The 18,217-nt window shown below is 48.5% G+C and overlaps 1 protein-coding gene across 1 annotated transcript in view; it reads right to left on the bottom strand.

Annotated features, from left to right (window-relative positions):
* Nucleotides 1–18,217, bottom strand: part of LOC137345920 (lymphotoxin-alpha-like) — a 130,447-nt gene that overhangs the window by 9,574 nt on the left and 102,656 nt on the right. Inside the window, exons 2-3 of the mRNA XM_068009166.1 lie at nucleotides 3,849–3,885; nucleotides 2,405–2,491 (exon numbers count right to left, since the gene is read on the bottom strand). Of these exons, the coding sequence (XP_067865267.1) occupies nucleotides 2,405–2,491; nucleotides 3,849–3,885 (124 nt within the window). The remainder of the gene's footprint in view (nucleotides 1–2,404; nucleotides 2,492–3,848; nucleotides 3,886–18,217) is intronic.

Raw genomic sequence — 18,217 nt, 5'->3', positions numbered from 1 at the left:
CACTGTGTCAGAGGCAGCTTCACGTGCATCACTTGTAGCAGAACCAGCCTCCCAAGGATTGGCCTTCACAGCCATCAACAAAGGTGCACCAAGAGAAGACACCCCACTGAAATGGATTGTTTGCTGAGTGTCCATCATTTTTTTGTAGATGGAAGGATGCCAACCAGTGTCTGACCCAGTGCCCCACCCAGTCCCAGAGAGACTGACCAGATTTGAACACAGGTTTCAGAGGTGACAAGACAGTTCTAAAGGTATCCCAGTCATTCCAGTCACCCTGAAAAGTGTGAGGTGATACACTTTGGAAGGAGTAATATGACACGGAAGTATTCAATGAATGGCCTGACACTGGGAAGTTCAGAGGAACGAAGGGACCTTGGCGTGTTTGTCCATAGATCTCTGAAGGCAGAAGGGCAGGTTAATAGGGTGGTGAAAAAGGCATATGGGACACTTGCCTTTATCAATCGAGGCATAGATTACAAAAGCAGGGAGGTCATGTTGGAGTTGTACAGAACTTCGGTAAGGCCACAGCTGGAGTACTGTGTGCAATTCTGGTCGCCACATTATAGGAAGGAAGTGACTGCATTGAAGGGGGTGCAGAGGCGATTCACCAGGATGGTGCCTGGGATGGAATATTTAAGCTATGAAGAGAGTTGGATTGGCTTGGGTTGTTTTCGCTGGAGCAGAGAAGACTGAGGGGTGACCTGATCGAGGTGTACAAGATTATGAGGGGCATGGACAGGGTGGATAGGGAGCAGCTGTTCCCCTTAGATGAAGGGTCAGTTACGAGGGGACACAAGGTTAAGGTGAGGGGCAGGAGGTTTAAGGGGGATTTGAGGAAGAACATTTTTACCCAGAGGGTGGTGACGGTCTGGAATGCACTGCCTGGGAGGGTGGTAGAGGCGGGTTGCCTCACATCCTTTAAAAAGTACCTGGATGAGCACTTGGCACGTCATAACATTCAAGGCTGTGGGCCAAGTGCTGGCAAATGGGATTAGGTAAACAGGTCAGGTGTCTTTAATGCATCGGTGCAGACCCTATGGGCCGAAGGGCCTCTTCTGCACTGTATTATTCTGTGATTCCCAACCACATCAGCCGGCATGAGATCCATCGCTCACTCTGTCGCCAATCTCACTCGGTTTCCAGCTGACTTGTCTCTCTCGTTCATGTTCACGATTCTGTAATGGGGGAAATGGTGGCCTGGCTGTATAGTCAATGAACTAGTAATCCAGAGGGCCAGGCTAATACCCTGGGGACATGGGTTCAAATCCCACCCTGGCAATTGGTGGAATTTAAATTCAATTAATACATTAAATTAATTAATAAAAATCAGCGAGTCTCTGTAATGGTACCATAAAATTATCATTGATTGTTGCATAAACCCATCTTGTTCACTAATGTCCATTAGGGAAGGAAATCTGCCATCCTTACCTGGTCTGGCCTACATGTGACTGAGGACCCACAGCAATGTGGTTGACTATTAACTGCCCTCTGAAATAGTCTAACAAACCACTCAGTTGTGAAGGGCAATTAGGGATGGGAAACAATTGCTGGCCTCACCAGCAACGCCCACATCCCATGAAACGAATAAAAAAAACTTCTTCCTCTAACTTTTCCTCCCTTGTCCCTCATTAGCTGCAAGTAATTCATCCCTCACTCCATTTCTCTTCCCTCACTCTGTTCCTATTGCTCACTCATTTCCTCTCCCCACTCCTTTCTTCTTCCCTCACTCCGTCCTCGTCCCTCTCTCTGTCCTCTCCCCTCACTCCATCCCTCCTCCCTAAAAATTGTTTTGACATTGTCTCAACACCCAGCTAGATGGGGAGGTGTGGGGGATGTTTGATCTTTCTGACTAGGGTTGAGCTCAGAAAGGAAAACTGTTACAGAGGATCACACTCCCCTCGCCCATCCTGTTACATAGGATCACACTCCCCTCACCCATCCTGGTACAGAGGATCACACTCCCCTCGCCCATCCCGTTACAGAGGATCACACTCCCCTCGCCCATCCCGTTACAGAGGATCACACTCCCCTCGCCCATCCTGTTATTCGACAGGTACATGAACCCACCCCACCACCCTCCCCCAAACGCAAACATCATCCATCCCACCCCACAACACCCAGACAGCAGAGACTGAAACCTCCATCACTGTCCCCTCCACAAGCTTATTCCTAATGATCTCTGGGAATCTTCACCTCCCTCATTCTTCCCTTTATCCCATGGCAACCAGACTTTGAAAACCCAAGCTGGATGTCACCTGACCATGGCTGCTTTCTTTACCTCACTTTCTCTCCCACTGTTTCCAACCCTGGTGATGCCCTGCCCAGTGCCCTTCAGGAAGGGTCTGCTCACCATGGAAAATGACCTCAGTACTCTCTGAAGCTGACAAATCGGTGATGGTCTTACCTTTATTAGCTGGCTTACAGTTGGAGGGGTTCTGACTGCTGGGCGTTGGGGAGGGATCCGACTGAGATGTTGTCTTGTTGGGTTTCTCTGCATGAGAATAAGTCAGTGAGCATCATGGAAATCCGAGTAATGCCTGACCCTAACCAGTCACAGCTGAATAACTCACACAACACCTTAGTTAGGAACAGCGAGTGGCCATTCAGCCCCTCGAGTCTTTTCTTCCATTAAAAACTTTGGATAATGAAAACCTATCAATCTCAGATTTAAAATTAACCATTGATCCATCATCAATTGCGATTTGAGGAAGAAAGTTCCAGACTTCTACCACCCTTTGTGTGTGGAAGTTTTTCCAAATTTCACTCCTGCTCTAATTTTTTTTGCTCTTGCTCCGAGTCCCAGATTCCCCAACTAGTGGAAGTAATGAATCCCTTTCAACCCTATCTGTTCCCCTTAATATTTTGAAAACTTTGATCAAGTCACCCCGCAGCCTTCTAAATTCTAGGGAGCACAACCCTAGTTTGTGTAATCTCTCCTTGTAATTTAACCCTTGGAGTGCAGCTGTCATTCTGGTAAATCTCCACTGCACCACCATCACCTCTCACCCCACCAAGGCCAATACATCCTTCCTAAGGTGTAACGCCTAAACTGCTCACAGTCTCTAGGAGTGGTCTAACAGGGGCTTTGTATATCTGGAGCATAACTTCTACACCCGTTATAGTCTAGTCCTCGAGATAGAAAGTATTCCATTAGCTTTTTGATTATTTTCGAAATCTATTCATGACATTTTCATGATCTGTATACCCAAAACCCCCAAACTCTCTGGGCTTTCACTGTTTCTAGCTTTTCACCATTTAAAAGTATCACGTTTTACACTTTTTAGGTCCAAAGTGGATGACTTCATGATTACCTACATGAAATTCATTTGCCAAGCTTTCGCCCATTCACTTAATCTATTAATATCTCTGTAATATTATGCTTCTGTCCACATTGCTTACAATGCTGCATTTTCTGTGTCATTCAGAAAGTGCCTATGAAGCCCCGAGTCTCAGCGGGGGAAATTACAGTGTCTGACCCACTGCCGCACCCAGTCCCAGAGGGGGAAAGGACAGTGTCTGACCCACTGCATCACCCTGTCCCAGAGGGGGAAAAGACAGTGTCTGACCCACTGCCGCACCCAGTCCCAGAGGGGGAAAGGACAGTGTCTGACCCACTGCATCACCCTGTTCCAGAGGGGGAAAGGACAGTGTCTGACCCACTGCTCCACCCAGTCTCAGAGGGGGAAAGGACAGTGTTTGACCCACTGCCCCACCCAGTCCCAGAGGGGGAAAGGAGAGCGCCTGATGCTAAAATTTTTTCCCTTCAGTCTCAATTCTAGTTAATATCCTATCCATAGCCAATGAGGCACATGTCAGTATGCAGGTAAACACCATGTACAATGACTTACCTTCGAACCTCCTGTCAGCCGTATTATTCTTACAGTCCTGGAGAGGAAGAACATTGAGTTATTGACCGTGCATTGTGGAGTCTGGTACAGCAATAAAGAATCTACTTGTCTACTTTAAGCTGCACTATCAGTTAAAATCCAATCATTGGGCTATTGCCGCATAATTACTCAATAATGCTTTGTTAGTTCTTCTAGCAGCGAGATCAATCCTTGCTTGAAAATAACAATTTATTTCCCTATGATCATAATGTATTTATCACCCAACTTCATTATGAGGCAAATAAATCACAATTCCCACTGAGACATTGTAAAAATAAATAAAAGGAAACACCTCTGAAGGATTGGAGATGGAGGGATAGAGACAGTGAAGGAGTGGAGATGGAGGGATAGAGAGAGTGAAGGATTGGAGATGGGAGGGATAGAGACAGTGAAGGATTGGAGATGGAGTGATAGTGAGAGTGAAGAAGTGGAAATGGAGGGATAGAGAGTGCAGGAGTGGAGCTGGAGAGATAGAAAGTAGTGAAAATGAGGGTTAAGGTCAGTGAAGAATTGGAGATTGAGGGATAGAGAGTGCTGGAGTGGAGATGGAGGGATGGAGGGAGGGAAGGAGTGGAGATTGAGGGATAAAGAGAGTGAAGGATTGGAGATGGAGGTATAAACTGTGGTGCGGAGTCAACTCCCCTTTGGCCCTTATATTCCCTTCACCCACTTGATCCTGGCCGTCACATGGGACTAGGTCCTCTTAATTCAGGCTCAGGCTGGGTGTTTGGGATATCGGGGTTACAGGTGAGCCACCCTCCACCTAATCCACCGGCTACGGTTAATGGCTTAGTACAAAGAGGAGGAAACTCAGTCCTTTCTTTAACTATCAATTTACTTTATTCATGTTGTTGTACAATGTAACAATAAAGCGTATCCACTTGGTTAGACAAAAGCATGCAACTCAAACTGGGTTATACAGTTTATGACAAAGCTAGCTAGAATCGATACGCACACCCACTAGGTTCCTCTGACCTTCCCTGACCTAGTCACAGAAAACAAAGGATAATACCCGAAAAAGGGGAGAGCTGACGTTGGCCAGGCATTCCGTACTCTCTCTCTTTTACGTCATCGCCGCGTTGCTGACGCAGGGTCTTCCACTTCCGCGATGATTGGTCTCCGGAGTTTCTCGCTGGCTCTATGCCCGAGATTCTCCATACTTATTCTCTTTCTTATCTCTTCGAGCTGTGCTGTCTCTTTCCTGTTGGTTTAGGCCTGCTCACCTCGTTTGTATCTTCTCCTTATTGGCCCACGCCCAAGGACCCCAGTATCACTCCATGTCCAAATAAGGCTCTATTCTTGTGATCTCTCCCTTGCCTTTCACATAAATTAATTAGTTCAAACTGGTTTTTACCAGCACAGGCCAGTGTCTGAGCTCAGGTTACTTCAGTTCATGAGCTGTTCAGCAGTGTCTGAGCTCAGGTTACTTCAAGCTATTCAGCAGTTTGTAACAGACTCAGTACTTCTTGCAGCCCCTGGCCAACAGAGGGATAGAGACAGTGAAGTAGTGAAAATGAGGGTTGGAGACAATGAAGGAGTGGCGATGGAGGGATAGAGAGTGCAGGAGTGGAGGTGGAGAGATAGAGAGACTGAAACAGTGGAGATGGAGGGAGAGAGACTAAATGAGTTGAGAGGCAGTGGGTAAATACAGTGTGGCTGAGAAACCTGTTGCAAGCTGCTTAGTTCTGTCAATGTTATTGTATTGAATAATATTGGAGGGTGATTCTTTGATTTCAGTATGTTCCATCGCTGACCTTGCTTTCCTACAGCTAACTGGCGATAGGTTCACCAGGTTCCAGCCTGTCAGCATTGAGGAGCTCTCTGAGGTCGTAGGTCACTGTGCCTCAGCTCCTGTTGCAGCGTCTCTTCTGCAATCTTTCACTTCTGTACTCGAATGACTTGACTTGCAAGTGTTCCATGCGCGAGCTGCTACTGGAGGTGTCTTGTCAGCGAAGCTTAAAGGATGCGGCTGACTGGTGCGTCACTTTCTATGACCAGTGGAAATCCCCACAGGTACGTGGTCACCATTTGACCAAGCGTAGCAGAGAGATGAGTCACATCAGGTCACTTAAGATGAGTGGGAGGGCCTCTGACTGCATCCTCGGTCTCAATGACTGGCTCTGCTAAGCGGAACTGGGCATTGCCCTTAAACAACAGTGCAATCGGTTGCTCTACAGATCATTTGTCTGCTGCTAGCTCCTCTGCATTAATCTGAAAAGCAAGGAAGCTATGTTCAACTTTTACAGAACTTTGGCTAAACTGCATTTGGAGTAATCTGCACAGTTCAGTTCATATTAGAAAAAGGATCGAGAGGCACCAGGAGCAGATGCAAAAAAAAGATTTACAAGGCTGACACTAGAACTATACCTATCAGAAAAGACTGAACCGGTGGGGACTGTTTCTCGAGAAATGTGAAGGCTGAGGGGTGACCTGAGAGGTCGTTAACATTTTAAAGGGGATTTATAGTGAAGATGTAGAGATGATATTCCATTTGTGGGGGAGTCCAAAACTAGGGTACGTGAATACAAGCTAGTCAATAATAAATCTAATAAGGAATTCAGGAGAAATGTCTTTATCCAGAGAGCGGCGGGAATGTTGGAACCCGCGACAGCAGGGAGCAGTTGAGATGAATAGCCCGGTTGCATTCACGAGGAAGCTTGATAAATACATGAGGGGTGAAGGAATAGATGGTTAGGCAGAAAGGGTGAGATGGAGAGCGGGGAAGGAGGCTGAGGTGGAGCATAAGCTCCTAGCACAGACCAGTTGGGCCAAATGGCCTGTTTCTGTGTTGTAAGTTCAATGTAATCTTTCCCTGGGATACACTAACTTGAAGGGAGAAAGTTTGCAAGGCTATGGGGAAAAAGCAGAGGAGTGGGACTAATTGGGTAGCTCTACCAACGCATCAGCACAGGCATGAGGGGCTGAATGGCCTCCTTCTATGCTGGATTATTCTATGATTCTATTTTAGTATAGTAATGATGTCAATAAAACCTGGTCAATCACTGTTTAGTACATTGGCCTCGAATCATGTACGATTATTCTTACCACGGATGGTAGATTTAGTATTCCTGGCCCAATTTCCTAAATGCGTAAGAGAATTGTCGACAAGCCAGGTTTTAAGTTTCACTTTGGCTCACCGAGGCATCTTATGCCTCTGAGTCAGAAGGTTGTAGAGGCCTGAGCTCATAATCTAATGCTCCAGTGTGGCTGTAATAGATCCCATGGCACTATTATGAAGGAGAGCTGGGCAGTTCTCCCCAGTATCCTGGACCAATATTTCTGGTTATTTCCACATTGCTCTTCGTGGGAGCTTTCTGTGAGCAAATTAGCTGCTGCTTTTCCATAGAATACAACAGTGACTACACTTCAAAAAGTATTTCATTGGCTCTAAAGGGTTTTGGGACATACTGAGGTAGTGAAAGGCACTATATAAATGCAAGTCCGTTCTTTCCTATAAAGGCAATGGCTTTTGATTCTAAATGCTAACAGATGTGTGGAATAAACCATCAGGCAGCCAATGGAAATGTCTGGGTTAAGACTCAAGTGCAGCTGTTTCTATAAATCCTATGTAATTCTATGTAAAACAGGTTTGATCCTGTTCAAAGGTTAATGTCTTAGCCTCAAAGTAATTCGATTGCGATTTATTTTTACTTTTGGAAGCTAACCCTATCAACCCAAGGAAATGTGGGTCTTATAATTCCACCAACATGATTGTTTCACAACAACATACAATGTGATAATGACCAGATAATCAGTTTATTTTATTGATATTGGCTGAAGCATTGGCTCAGGACACTAGGGGGAACTCCCCAACTCTTCTTTGCATAATGGCATAGGATCGTTTATGTCCTCTTGAAGTGGCAGACAGGGCCTCGGTTTAATGTCTCTTCTGGAAGACAGCACCTCCGGCAGTGCAGCACTCCCCCAGGACTGGCGCTGGAGCTTAGACTCTCTGCTCAAGTCTCCGGAGTGGGACTTGAACCCACGACAGAGGTGGAAGCGCTGCCCATTGAATCCAAGCAAAATGGTGTCTGGCCCATCGGACCAGCTAGCCTGGCCGGTTGTAAAAGCAGGAGAGTGGAGCACAGATACTGTGATTCCCAAAACAGAGAAAGCAAAAGTGAAAGGAGCATTTGCTGCTACCCTAGAGAGAGAGAGGAACGTTCTAGGGGCCACATACTGCTTGGACAATAAATGTCTAAATGGGATAGAGGAACAGAGGGATCTAAGATTCCAGTAAACAAATCACGAAAAGTAGTGACGCAGTTTAATAAGGCCATAAAAAAAGGCAAACAAATCACCGCGATTCATTTCTAGAGTGATAGAATTAAAAAGCAGAGAAATTTTGTTAAACTAGAACGAATCTTGGGGAGGCCACACTTGGAGTATTGTGAACATCTTATAAAAAGGATATAGCGGCACTAGAGAAGGTGCAAAAAGATTTACTACCAGAACTGAGAGGTTATACCTATCAGGAAAGGCTGGGGCTCTTTTCTTGAGAAAAGAGAAGACTGAGGGATGACTTGTTAGATGTCTTCAAGATTTCAAAAGGGTTTTGATAAGGATATTTCCATCTGTGGGTGAGACCAAAACTAGGGGCCATAAACATGAGATAGTCACTAATAAATCCATTAAGGAATTGAGGAGAAAGTTCTTTACCCAGAGAGTGGTGAGAATGTGGAACTCGCCAGCACAGGGAGTGGTTGAGGTGAATAATGTAGATGTATTTAAGGGGAACACATAAGGGTGAAAAGAACAGAGGATATGTTGATGGAGTTAGTTGAAGAGGGAAGGGAGGATGCTCATGTGGAGCATAAACACCGACATAGACCTGTAGAGCTGAACAGCCTGTTTCTGGTTTAACTACCATGGTAGTTAACATAAGATGGTGTGAGAGATCTGCGGAGAATGATGGATCCTAGCAAGTTAAGGCAGTGCCTGTTGCTGCCTTCAAATGTTCGGATCACAAGCTCTCTGGTTCGGTTCCCGGCCTATGCTAATGTAATCGGATTGCAGCCTGGGCTTTGGCCCTTGGTGTTCCCAAGCTTGGGAAGCTGGCAATTAAAAGCGAGGCATTGCCCCAATCAATGCTCGTTGTTGAAACAAGCATGGGGGATCACTGGGGGCTGTCAACTCTGGTTGGACACAGTCCCGGAGGTTTCAACACCTGACTCCTTCCTCTAACCACTCCGCCCTGCCCCCATATCTCCTGCCATTGGTCACCTGACACGTCCATCCTTGTGAGGTCTCACCTTCTCAACAACCAAATGAGTTAACTCCAACATCTCCAATATTTTTGCAACTAAGCAACAAAAGTGTTGAAAGAAAATGAAAAAGACACACACAATTATTTTTTTACGCCAACCTTCCCCCTCCCCCCTTCCCCCCCCCCCCACCAACCCCGTGAATTTTCTCCCTGTGTGTTGCCAGCAGCAGTGCCCTGGAGACTCCAGGGAAATCCTCGAGGGTTGGTGACCCTGATGAAAGTCTGGGTGTGAGAGAACTGTCAGTCATCCAGGTTACACGTAAAGAGTGGCCATTTGGGTCTGTTAGCTCCGGGTTACAGGAGCCTTAGATCAGTAAGGATCTACACCAACAGGAAAGGATATTGAGGCACTAAATACTGGATATGAGGGTGCAGGCTTCAAGCATTATTAAATGGCACCTGCCCCTTTTATGCTAATGAGATGTGGCATCCAAGTGTCGTGTTTAGGATACTGGACTAAGAATCCGAGAACGGAAGTGCAAATCGCCACCGGGGCCAGTTTAGACCATCTGGAGATACAAAGCTGCCATCAGTACAAAGGTGGCCATGAAGCTATCGGAACATCGTTACAAATCCCACCCAGATTATGCATGTCCTTGAGGGAAGAAATCTGCCGTCCTCACCTGGTGTGGGCCTAAACGTGACTCCAGTCCCACAACCCAGAACATGCTGGCTCTTAACTACCTACTGAAGTGGGCTAGCAAGCCACTGGGTTATATTAGAGGCAAACTGGTGTAGGGAAGTGGGGTGGTGGGCAGGTGTGGGAACGGATGGTGTCCTTGTCAGAATGAATTGTGTCAAATTGCCAGGGGTTTGGGAGTGGAACAGGATCTGACAGCAGGTTTGGTTCTGCAGTGGGCTGCAACCGTGGAGTGACAGAGGCCCATACTTAGAAACCATCTGCTGAAAATGAGGAAATGTTCCTCTGACAGATAGCCTCCCAGGGGAAAGCATCACACTGAAGTGCTGGAGGAGAAAAGGTTCCCCAGCTCATTGTCTACTGTGAAAGCTAATCCTGACATACAGTCAAGCTGCCTTCCCTTTTACATGCCCTCAGCATCCCACACAGTTTCATTTGACTTTATTGACAGGGCTTCGGAGTTTTCTGGTGATTTTTGTTGTGCTGATAATACTGCAGGATGTGAGTGGGAGGTATAAAGGAAAATTTTATGCATTGAGCAACACCAGGAACTATCTGGTCCAGGATAAAACTGTCCGATTGGGTAAAAACCCCTAGCAAAACTCCAGATCCGTATATTCGGACAGCACCTGGTACTACACACTGCAACCCAACTGGTTCCATACACTTGCTTCTGTGCTCTCTGACTGAAATAGAACCAAAGAAATTTGTGGCAGATTAGGAGATTTCCACAACGCCTGAAATTAAGAGAATTTTCAATCAACTTTCCTGCAGCGCTAATACCTGTCACCCACAGGTACCTGTCCCACTCTCAGATACCAGCTCCTCCATCACTAACACACAGTCTGTCCCACCCTCAGATACCAGATCCTCCATCACTAACACACAGTCTGTCCCACTCTCAGATACCAGCTCCTCCATCATTAACACACAGTCTGTCCCACTCTCAGATACCACTCCTCCATCACTAACACACAGTCTGTCCCACTCTCAGATACCAGCTCCTTCATCACTAACACACAGTCTGTCCCACTCTCAGATACCAGCTCCTCCATCACTAACACACAGTCTGTCCCACTCTCAGATACCACTCCTCCATCACTAACACACAGTCTGTCCCACTCTCAGATACCTACTCCTCCATCACTAACACACAGTCTGTCCCACTCTCAGATACCACTCCTCCATCACTAACACACAGTCTGTCCCAATCTCAGATACCAGCTCCTCCATCACTAACACACAGTCTGTCCCACTCTCAGATACCACTCCTCCATCACTAACACACAGTCTGTCCCACTCTCAGATACCAGATCCTCCATCACTAACACACAGTCTGTCCCACTCTCAGATACCAGATCCTCCATCACTAACACACAGTCTGTCCCACTCTCAGATACCACTCCTCCATCACTAACACACAACCTGTCTCACTCTCAGATACCAGCTCCTCCATCACTAACACACAGTCTGTCCCACTCTCAGATACCAGCTCCTCCATCACTAACACACAGTCTGTCCCACTCTCAGATACCAGCTCCTCCATCACTAACACACAGCCTGTCCCACTCTCAGATACCAGCTCCTCCATCACTAACACACAGTCTGTCTCACTCTCAGTTACCAGCTCCTCCATCACTAACACACTGTCTGTCTCACTCTCAGATACCAGCTCCTCCATCACTAACACACAGTCTGTCCCACTCTCAGATACCAGCTCCTCCATCACTAACACACAGTCTGTCCCACTCTACGATACCAGCTCCTCCATCACTAACACACAGTCTGTCTCACTCTCAGATACCAGCTCCTCCATCACTAACACACAGTCTGTCCCACTCTCAGATACCAGCTCCTCCATCACTAACACACAGTCTGTCCCACTCTCAGATACCAGCTCCTCCATCACTAACACACAGTCTGTCTCACTCTCAGATACCAGCTCCTCCATCACTAACACACAGTCTGTCCCACTCTGAGATACCAGCTCCTCCATCACTAACACACAGTCTGTCCCACTTTCAGATACCAGCTCCTCCATCACTAACACACAGTCTGTCCCACTCTCAGATACCAGCTCCTCCTGGACACTTTGTTCCAGAAGGTAGTCACATTCCGCAGGCTTGGGCCTTCTGATTTGGTCAGCGGCCAGGGACAGGAGGATGTGACTACGAGTGAGGTACGTAAGGAGATCGAGAAGGTATAATTGGAGGAGCCTCAGTCCTTGCAGTTGTCCAACAGGTTTGAGATACTTGCAGTGAGTGCTGTATTGTGGATGAACAAACTGACCATGGCACCATGGTCCAGGAAGCCATTCAAGCGGGGGGAGTAAATAAGAATGTAGTGGCAGTAGGGGACTGTATAGGCAGGGGGATTGACATGGTTTTCTGCAGCCGAGAGCGAGAGTCCAGAAGGCTGTGTTGCCTGCCTGGTGCCATGGTTCGGGACATCTGCTCAAGGCTGGAAAGGAACTTACAGCGGGAGAGGAAGGATCCAATTGTTGTGGTTCACATGGGTACCAATGACTTGACAGAACTAGGAACGAGGTTCAGCTTAGAGTATGAGCAGCTAGGGGCTAAATTAAAAAGCATCAACTCAAAGGCCATAATCTCTGATTACCTGACCCACGAGCAAATTGGTATCGGATAAATACAATTAGAGAGTTAAACGTGTGGCTCAAAGACTGGTGTCGGAGAAATGGGTTTTAATTCATGGGGTACTGAGGAAAATGGGAGCTGCACTGTTGGGACGATCTTCACCTGAACCGTGCTGGGACAGGTTTTCTAGCGAGTCATATAACTAGGGTGATAGAGAGGGTTTTAAACTAAATAGTGGGGGTGAGGGATCAAGTGAGAGAAGATATGACAAATTCGAGAGGACAAGGGAAGAGATCAAGGTAGCAATAAGGGAATTGATAATCTGAGTGTGGCAGGAAGGGAGAGTGCATACAAACTAAGTGCGTGCCCGCAGATAAGGCTAGAGGTTGCGAAAATAATAAAAAGACAGAATTAAACTCACTCTATCTGAATGCACGCAGCGTTCGTAAGAAGGTAGATGAATTGACAGTACAAATAGAAGTAAACAAGTATGACGTGGCTGCAGGGTGACCAAGTCTGGGAAGTGAATGTTCAAGGACATTCAACATGTAGGAAGGATAGGTGGAGGAGAATAGGAGGTGGGTTAGCGCTGTGAATAAAGGATGAGATCAGTACATTAGTGAGAGAGGATCTTAGATCGAAAGATCAAGATGCAGAATCAATTTGGGTGGAGCTAAGAAACAGCAACATGCAGCAAACAATGGTAGGATTTGTTTATAGGCCACCAAACAGTAGTGATAATGTAGGGTATAAATCAGGAAATTAGAGGTGCATGTAACAAGGGTAAATAGAATATGGAAGTAAACTGGCGAAAAACATAAAAAGACTATAAAAGGTTCTATCGGTATGTAAAAAGGAAGAGATTAGCAAAGACAAATGTGGCCCCATTACAGGCAGAGAATAAGGAAATGGCAGAGAAACTAAACAAATACTTTGTGTCTGTCTTCACAGAGGAAGAAACAAAAAACCTCCCAGAAATACTATAGAGCCAAGGGACGAGCAAGAATGAGGATTTGAAACAAATTAGTATTAGTAAAAAAGTAGTACTGGAGAAATTAAGAAAGTTGATAAATCCCCAGGACCTGATGAACTAAATCCCAGAGTGTTGAAAGAGGTGGCTGTAGAGATTGTGGATGCATTGGTGATCTTCTTCCAAAATTCTGTAGATTCTGGAGCGGTTCCTGCAGATTGGAAGGTAGTAAATGTAACTACACTATTTAAGAAAGGTGAGAGAGAGAAAACGAGAACTACAGACCTGTTAGCCTGACATCAGTAGCAGGGAAAATGCTAGAATCTATTATAAAGGATGTGATAACTGGACACTTGGAAAATAATAGTGGGATTGGGCAGAGTCAACATGGATTTATGAAAGGGAAATCATGTTTGACAAACCTGTTGGAGTTTTTTGAGGATGTAACGAGCAGAATAAATAAGGGGGAACCAGTGGATGTGGTGCATTTGGATTTTCAGAAGGCTTTCGATAAGGTCCTACACAAGAGGTTAATAAACAAAATTCGAGCACATGGGATTGGAGGGAATATACCGGCATGGACTGAGAATCGGTTCAGGGATAGAAAACAGAGAGTAGGAATAAACGGGTCATTTTCAGGTTGGCAGGCTGTGACTAGTTGTGTACCACAAGGATCAGTGCTTGGATCCCAGCTGTTCACAATCTATATCAATGATCTGGATGTGGGGACCAAATATAATATTTCCAAGTTTGTGGCTGACACAAGCCTGGGTGGGAATGTGAGGAGGATGCAAAGAGGCTTCAAGGAGATTTACACAGGCTAAGTGAGTGGGCAAGAACATGGCAGATGGAATATAATGTGGAAAAATGTGAAGTTATCTGCTTTGGTAGGAAGAACAGAAATGCAGAGTATTTCTTAAATAGTGAGAGATTGGGAAGTGCTGATGTCCAAAGGGATCTGGGTGTTCTTGTTCATACTAAAAGCTAGCATGCAGATGCAGCAAGCAATTAAGAAGGGAATGGTATGTGGGCCTTTATTGCAAGAGGATTTGAGTACAGGAGTAAAGAAGCCTTGCTGCAATTGGATAGAGCCTTGGTGAGACTGCACCTGGAGTATTGTGTACAGTTTTGGATTCCTTAATGAAGGAAGGATATACTTGCCATAGAGGGAGTGCAACAAAGCTTCGCTAGACTGATTCCTGGGATGTCAGGATTGTCCTCTGCGGAGAGATTGAGGAGACTGGGCCTGTATTCTCTAGAGCTCAGAAGAAAGAGAGGTGATCTCATTGAAGCATACAAAATTCTTACAGGGTTCGACAGGGTAGATGCAGGACGGATGTTTCCCCTGGCTGGGGATGGGTGGTGTCCAGGACCAGAGGACACAGTCTCAGAATAAGGGGCAGGCCATTTAGGATTGAGATGAGGAGGAATTTCTTCACTCAGAGGGTGGAGAATCTTTGGAATTCTCTGTCCCAGAGGGCTGTGGAGGCTCAGTCATTGAGTACATTCAAGACTGAGATCAATAGAGTTCAAGATATTAAAGATATCACGGGAATGGGGTTAGTACAGGAAAATAGCCTTGAGAAAGAAGGTCAGCAATAATCTAGTTGAATGGCGGAGCAGGCTCGCCCCCCATCGCGTGACAGGGACAGCAATGGTGACACCGTTCACGGCATCACCTGATGTTGGAGCAGGTGCTGGCACCATCTTTAAAGTGCTGCCAACCCTGTATACAGTCTCTCCGAGCATTCAGTAGCAATGTTGTAAAGCCAGACCTCTGTGTTTTGAATTAAATCACTCAATCAACAAGCAAGCCGCTGGGCAACCATGTCAAATGTCAGAGTAAGATTGGCCCCATGGTTCAGTGATGCCTGCCTGATGTTTGTCAATTTTTGCTCCACAGGATGACTGTAGAAGCTCTATAGTTAGGATTAATGTTGGTTTGACAGCTTTTCCAAAAGTGACAACCTTCACAACATCATTTAAACTACCCTGTACTGGCCCCCCTGACAAACACAGCCTATACATTTTCAGAGTCGCACCCTCCCCCCGTTCACACACAGGCCCCTTGCAGATTCCCCTCCCCCCCTTCAAACACAGACCCCTTGCAGATTCCCCTCCCCCCCCCTTCACACACAGGCCCCTTACAGATTCCCCTCCCCCCCCTTCACACACAGACCCCTTGCAGATTCCCCTCCCCCACTTCACACACAGGCCCCTTGCAGATTTTCCTCCCCCCGTTCACACACAGGCCCCTTGCAGGTTCCCCTCCCCCTGTTCACACACAGGCCCCTTGCAGGTTCCCCTCCCCCACTTCACACACAGGCCCCTTGCAGATTCCCCTCCCCCCCTTCACACACAGACCCCTTGCAGATTCTCCTCCCCCACTTCACACACAGGCCCCTTGCAGATTCCCCTCCCCCCGTTCACACACAGGCCCCTTGCAGGTTCCCCTCCCCCCCTTCACACACAGACCCCTTGCAGATTCCCCTCCCCCACTTCACACACAGGCACCTTGCAGATTCCCCTCCCCCCCTTCACACACAGACCCCTTGCAGATTCCCCTCCCCCACTTCACACACAGGCCCCTTGCAGATTCCCCTCCCCCCCTTCACACACAGACCCCTTGCAGATTCCCCTCCCCCACTTCACACACAGGCCCCTTGCAGATTCCCCTCCCCCTGTTCACACACAGGCCCCTTGCAGGTTCCCCTCCCCCACTTCACACACAGGCCACTTGCAGATTCCCCTCCCCCCGTTCACACACAGGCCCCTTGCAGATTCCCCTCCCCCTTTCACACACAGACCCCTTGCAGATTCCCCTCCCCCCACTTCACACACAGACCCCTTGCAGATTCCCCTCCCCCCTTCACACACAGACCCCTTGCAGATTCCCCTCCCCCCTTCACACACAGACCCCTTGCAGATTCCCCAACCCCCCTTCACGCACAGAACCCTTGCAGATTCCCCCCCCCTTCACACACAGACCCCTTGCAGATTCCCCCTCCCCCCTTCACACACAGACCCCTTGCAGATTCCCCTCCCCCCTTCACACACAGACCCCTTGCAGATTCCCCTCCCCCCTTCACACACAGGCCCCTTGCAGATTCCCCCCACTTCACACACAGACCCCTTGCAGATTCCCCTCCCCCCCTTCACACACAGACCCCTTGCAGATTCCCCCCCCTTCACACACAGACCCCTTGCAGATTCCCCCTCCCCCCTTCACACACAGACCCCTTGCAGATTCCCCTCCCCCCTTCACACACAGGCCCCTTGCAGATTCCCCCCACTTCACACACAGACCCCTTGCAGATTCCCCTCCCCCCCTTCACACACAGAACCTTTGCAAATTCCCCTCCCCCCCTTCACACACAGGCCCCTTGCAGATTCCCCTCCCCCCCTTCACACACAGACCGCTTGCAGATTCCCCTCCCCCCTTCACACACAGACCCCTTGCAGATTCCCCTCACCCCACTTCACACACAGGCCCGTTGCAGATTCCCCTCCCCGCGTTCACACACAGGCCCGTTGCAGATTCCCCTCCCCCCTTCACACACAGACCCCTTGCAGATTTCCCTCCCCCACCTTCACACACAGGCCCCTTGCAGATTCCCCTCCCCCCCTTCACACACATACCCCTTGCGGATTCCCCTCCCCCCCTTCACACACAGGCCCCTTGCAGATTCCCCTCACCCCACTTCACACACAGACCCCTTGCAGATTCCCCTCCCCCCCGTCACACACAGGCCCCTTGCAGATTCCCCTCACCCCACTTCATACACAGACCCCTTGCAGATTCCCCTCCCCCCTTCACACACAGACCCCTTGCAGATTCCCCTCCCCCCTTCACACACAGACCCCTTGCAGATTCCCCTCCCCACTTCACACACAGAACCCTTGCAGATTCCCCTCACCCCACTTCACACACAGAACCCTTGCAGATTCCGCCTCCCCCCACTTCACACACAGACCCCTTGCGGATTCCCCTCACCCCACTTCATACACAGACCCCTTGCAGATTCCCCTCCCCCCTTCACACACAGACCCCTTGCAGATTCCCCTCACCCCACTTCACACACAGAACCCTTGCAGATTCCCCTCACCCCACTTCACACACAGAACCCTTGCAGATTCCGCCTCCCCCCACTTCACACACAGACCCCTTGCGGATTCCCCTCACCCCACTTCATACACAGACCCCTTGCAGATTCCCCTCCCCCACTTCACACACAGGCCCCTTGCAGATTCCCCTCCCCCCCTTCACACACTGGCCCCTTGCAGATTCCCCTCACCCCACTTCACACACAGAACCCTTGCAGATTCCGCCTCCCCCCACTTCACACACAGACCCCTTGCAGATTCCCCTCCCCCCTTCACACACAGACCCCTTGCAGATTCCCCTCCCCCCCCTTCACACACAGGCCCCTTGCAGATTCCCCCCCCTTCACACACAGACCCCTTGCAGATTCCCCTCCCCCCATTCACACACAGACCCCTTGCGGATTCCCCTCCCCCCCTTCACACACAGACCCCTTGCGGATTCCCCTCCCCCCCCCTTCACACACAGACCCCTTGCAGATTCCCCTCCCCCCTTCACACACAGGCCCCTTGCAGATACCCCCCCCTTCACACACAGACCCCTTGCAGATTCCCCTCCCCCACTTCATACACAGACCCCTTGCAGATTCCCCTCCCCCCACTTCACACACAGACCCCTTGAGGATTCCCCTCCCCCCACCTTCACACACAGACCCCTTGCAGATTCCCCTCCCCCCCCTTCACACACAGGCCCCTTGCAGATTCCCCTCACCCCACTTCACACACAGGCCCCTTGCAGATTCCCCCCCCCTTCAC

This window comes from Heterodontus francisci, chromosome 29 (assembly GCF_036365525.1).
Source record: "Heterodontus francisci isolate sHetFra1 chromosome 29, sHetFra1.hap1, whole genome shotgun sequence".
Classification (NCBI taxonomy): Eukaryota; Metazoa; Chordata; class Chondrichthyes; order Heterodontiformes; family Heterodontidae; genus Heterodontus; species Heterodontus francisci.
Note: the sequence above shows the minus strand (reverse complement) of the source record. Positions and strands in the feature narration are given on the sequence as shown.